This window comes from Mytilus californianus, unplaced genomic scaffold, assembly GCF_021869535.1.
Source record: "Mytilus californianus isolate M0D057914Y unplaced genomic scaffold, xbMytCali1.0.p SCAF_1, whole genome shotgun sequence".
NCBI lineage: Eukaryota > Metazoa > Mollusca > Bivalvia > Mytilida > Mytilidae > Mytilus > Mytilus californianus.
Window position 1 is genome coordinate 116229200 of NW_026262581.1, and position 5079 is coordinate 116234278.

The 5079-nt window shown below is 32.2% G+C and overlaps 1 protein-coding gene across 1 annotated transcript in view; it reads right to left on the reverse strand.

Moving 5' to 3' along the window:
* Nucleotides 1-5055, reverse strand: part of LOC127731710 (adenosine 3'-phospho 5'-phosphosulfate transporter 2-like) — a 29787-nt gene extending 24732 nt beyond the window's left edge. Inside the window, exon 1 of the mRNA XM_052240528.1 lies at nt 4942-5055. Coding sequence (XP_052096488.1) covers nt 4942-4946 — 5 coding nt within the window. The 5' untranslated portion in view covers nt 4947-5055. The remainder of the gene's footprint in view (nt 1-4941) is intronic.
* Between the last annotated feature and the right edge of the window lie 24 nt (nt 5056-5079).

The window sequence follows — 5079 nt, forward strand, 5'->3', positions numbered from 1 at the left end:
CAGATTACTTAGTCATAATCATTTAATTCATGTGCTGTTGCCAATTGGGGTTTTACTGTACAATTTTCTATCTTGAACATTTTTTAAAAGTTTAGTCAGAAACAATCCTTTCTTCCGTTTAGCATAATAGGCTGAAATAAATACCATTTACTCTATTAAATGACAAAATAATCCAATTTTAGATAAGGGAACAGCCGCATTCTTTAAAATAAGGGGTTTATAATATTTGATCCTGATTCTCAATTTTTTAAGAAAAAAATTGTATTGCCAGGTATAAGGGAGAAAACAATTATTTTGAAAAGTTAGTAAAAAAATTGTTGAAAAAATAATCTGCTTTTCCGTGATAAAAATGTTGTGAAACAAGTGAAAAAATATAGAACCCCCTTTATATAGCTTATATGATAAATTACTTACAAAGCAACTTGTTTTTTTCATCATCTTACAATTCATTTGCTTCTTACTTCATGCAATTACTGTAACATTTATGTTGTAACTGGACATAGATTTCTAATGTTTATATCTAGATTAATTAGTGAGTTTTATTTCACATTAAAAATGAGCCGTAGTGAGTGTTTATACCTAAACGCTTAAGAAAAGAATATCCAACTTCAATGTGATCGGTAAAATAGGATATAATTCCTAAAAATATTTGCAGAAAATAACATTTTTGACGATATATAAGTCAGATAAAGCATATTTTAAGGTTTTTCTTGTCAAATAACATACCTTTTGGTGTCAGGATTGCCCAAAGAAAGACCTCCCTATGGCCAGTCTTTCATTTGATGAATCCTGACACCCTTTGGTGTGTTATAGTATACAACAAGAAAAACCTAAAAATATGCTTTATTTATAACATAAATGTTTGATGAAGGAAGCACCACTATCAAGATTATTCCTAGCTAAACATTTTTTACCCCCCAAGGGTGACTGGGGAATAGAAATATGGTCACCATTGGTCTTTCTCCGACCGGCAGTAAAATCCTCGCTAAAGTGGGGCGTCCATTTGGCTGTGCAGGATGTACAAGTTCGCAGTCACATCCAGTCAGAATGGGGATGTTAAATCTGATGCCTCGTGTAAAGAGAGTGCCACGTTCTTTGCACGTTAAGAACCCTTGCAACAACTCTTTGAGGGGTCTGTAGGTGGCCTGTTGCAAAGCTAAATTTCTGTCCTTATCCAATATACCCTCATTTTCCCGTGGCATTCCAAATTTCCCCGACCTTCATCCCGGACGGCCGCTATTACAGGACCTACCTATTGTTTTTATTGTTAACTTGTTCTCGTCCTGAACATGCATGAAATATTTGCCACTGGACGTTCAGCAACCAACAATCAATCAATCAATAAACAGTTTTTAATATATATATCAGACAATAATTCATACAGGTGCTAGTAAAGAGGTGTTACTCCCAGTAATGTAGTACATATGTAGTTTCGAAGACTGGATCCGCAATGGAATTGACTACCAAACAAAATGTTCAAAGTGCAAAACAAATTCACATTTTAACAAAATATCAAAAAAGTCTTGGTAAAGTCCATATTAGCTGCGGAACTGTTGCTCTAACTAGGTTTTTATGATATTTTTTGACAATTTGCATACCATATGGTATTTTTTGCCAATTTGCGGACCATTTGGTATTATTCGACAATTTATGGTCAGCAAATTAATATGGGCGGGAAATGGTCAAAAAATATCATAAGGGCCTAAGAGTTAGGGCTATGGTTCTGCAGCTAAGTCCTTATAGAATAGAATTTTTTACTCGCCAAATTAGGGCAGAGGAGGGCATATAGCACATAAACTATATCATTATAAACAATAACATATATAGGCAATGCAATCAAGACAATACACATGCAAAAAAAAAAAAGAGACACACACACAAATATTATTATAACAACAACATATTATAATTCAATTAATATTATGTTCACATTGACTCAAGTGCACCAGGCAAGTGTATTTTGACCATTAAATAAACAGATGGCTTAAGTAGCTTGTGTCTTATGGAGAAATCCCTATATATAAAAAAATAAAAAAACAACACAGAAAATACCCACACATTTAATGATGAGGTATACTGCAAATAACATTGATAAAGGATATTATGACTAATCTGCAGTAAGCACCAAGAGTTGATGCTTAAAAGGAAATGCCTACTTGTACTGAATGCAGATGAGTCTAATTCCTAAATATTTAATAAAAAAAAAAAAAAATTTTTAGATAATAGATTCTGTGTCTAGCCAGCAATGACCATCAAGGGACGATGCCACAGAATATACAATTCTTCTTATGCTCAGTGCAGGCTTAACAGAGTATCCAAACTCATATCAAAGATTCAAATGAGAGTTAGTCATTGCAGATTATGTTTTCCTTTAATTATTAGTACATGTATCTTTCATTTATAAAATGCAAATAGGAAAGTGGGATCTTCATTATTCTTAATCCAAATATTTTTGTTAGTATCTAAGTATGTGAAGTTTGGACATGATTTTAATATACTTTGCATCAATTCCTCTCTTCTTATATATAAATGAGTGTCACATTTAAATATAAAATGAACTTCATCTTCAACCTCACTTGAGGTGCACCTGAGACAAATTTGGTTTTGTCGAAGAGTACCCTGGTATCTGCCAGATTCAATTTGCAATTTGTGAGCAGATATTCTAATTTTAGTAATACATTTCCTTTGCTCAAAAAATCATATTATCAAAACCAAAATCAAACTTGAATGTTACATAAGTCCGTAGTTTACCATCTTTATGTATATCTAGCTAGTTTTTTTTCCACAAGGCAGTATAGTACCCCTTAACAATCTGACCACAGTGCAATTTAAATGTTGAATATATTGCTGGTACATTGTATATGCTTTTCTTTACCAGAATTTTTTTTCTTTTAAAACATTAATTGATCCATACCAAGAAAGCTTTTTAGTTTCAAATAGCTTTTTAGAACAATCATATGCAGCTTTTATCAAGGGAAATGAGGAACCTATGTTTTCTAAACGATGCTAATGTCCTAAAACATGTTTAACTATGTCATAATGCAGTGGAAAACGTCCTAATTCAGCCAAAACTGCAAAATTTGTACTTTTTCTATGAACACCCAAAATATGCTGCCAGAATGTAATATGAAGTTTTTCACAAAATATCCTACTAGAGTAAATTGTATCCACCGATATGGTTCCTTTTCTTAAACATGCAGTAAAGGGATTAAAATATCTCCAAATTTCACACCCATATAAAAGTATGGGCTTTATTGTATATTCGAACACATGAATTGCATTTTTAATAGTAGGATTATACACTTCAAAATCATTACATAGTTTGAATTACGCCTTTAAAGCTCTATGATACCAATCATTCTGAGCAAATGAAAAAAAACATGATGCATTAAACTCATACCTGTCAACCTATGAAAATGAAAATGCAGGTCATGACCTGCATTGAAGAAGAAATCTCAGGTCATAATGCATACGAACTTTTTTCCAACTGAATTTAAGTATTTAGGGGACATTTCTTTATATTTTGAATCGAACAGTTTCTAAAATATGTTCACATGGTGAAGTACTAACTGAAAATAATTTAAAACTTTTATTTAATTTTTTCATTGCATAACAAGCCATTGAAATATTCAAAATGTGTTACACATTGTTATTTCTAGCCAAGCCATACCCCCTCTGCTTGTTTCATTCATAGTTTTCTATCAAATCTCAAGCTACTTGATTTTTTTTTTTTTTTAGTTTTTTATCCCCAGTATGTATCATAATGTACACCTCCTCAAAGATTGTTGATATTGGAATATAATAAAATTATTAAAAGTATTTAAAGGCAGTAGAGATAAAAAAAATTAGTTTAACCCAAACCCTAACCCTAACCCTAACCCAAACCCTAACCCTAACTCAAACCCTGACCCTAACCCAAACCCTGTCCCTAACCCTAACCCTAACTCAAACCTTTTAATTGTTCTAAGGTAGAAAAAATAAAAGAAAGTTAATCATGTTAATTATAAATATTCTGATATGTATTTGCATTCAATTTGTTTAGATTTAATCTTTTTACAAAAAAATATCCTAAAACTAAGGAGTATATTGTGAAAGGTGACAAAAAAGTGGAAGTAACTCAAATTTATTGTCAAACAACTTTGAAATAGACAAATTATCTATGACCTTAAGCTAAGGTAATTGGTGTTAACAGTGTGTTTGACACCAAAGCTGTCAAGTAAAGCCATGCACTTAATGGGTAACTTAATTTGACAGTTAACACAGATAGTTGAACTTCCTGTCCAGGAAGAATTACGAATTTGCCTGTATTTCAAAGGAAAATCACTATGAAATCAGTCTAAAGGCTCAAGAATCCGGGTGAAAATGGGTCTTTTTTCTAATACCCAGGTTATTTAACTACCCGTCTGGTATTTAAAAAATCCCGGGTATGGGGTGAAATTCTCAGGTGTGACCCGCAGGATACTCGTCAGTTGACAGGTATGTAAACTGGATACCCAAATATTTATAATTAGATACACACTCCCATGTATGTCCAGAAATGTGTCTTAAAATCAATGTGTCAGAATTTGTAACTGCTACATGAGAATAGTTACACTGGTGACAACAGTTACATTCACAATTTTAAGTTTATTTCATATATATGTGACATTCACGATTTTAAGTTTATTTCATATATATATATCGTATTCTGTGCGTGTATTAGAAAGTGTATATATTAACTTGATTTGACCCTTTACGGAGTGAAAAAAACTTTACCGTGTATAAGGATATAAATGTTTTACTTGGATTTATCCTTGGTGTTCCTTATAAAGAAGCTCATACAGAGAGAAGTGAGGTACAGAGTTTGGTTCATTTTTTGTTTACAACCATTTTTTTCAGGATTACAATGGTTATGCTACACTATAGTAACACTTTGTTAATTTAATAGAATCTACAAATTACATCATTTTTGTCGTCAAATATTCATTTCCACTTTACTTGTTTAGGTTTGCACAGTGCCAACCCAGGCCGGTTTTCGTGGTCCAGCGAAACGTCAAATATGACCGGAAGTGTGAAATACGTCATCAAATGTTGTGGAAA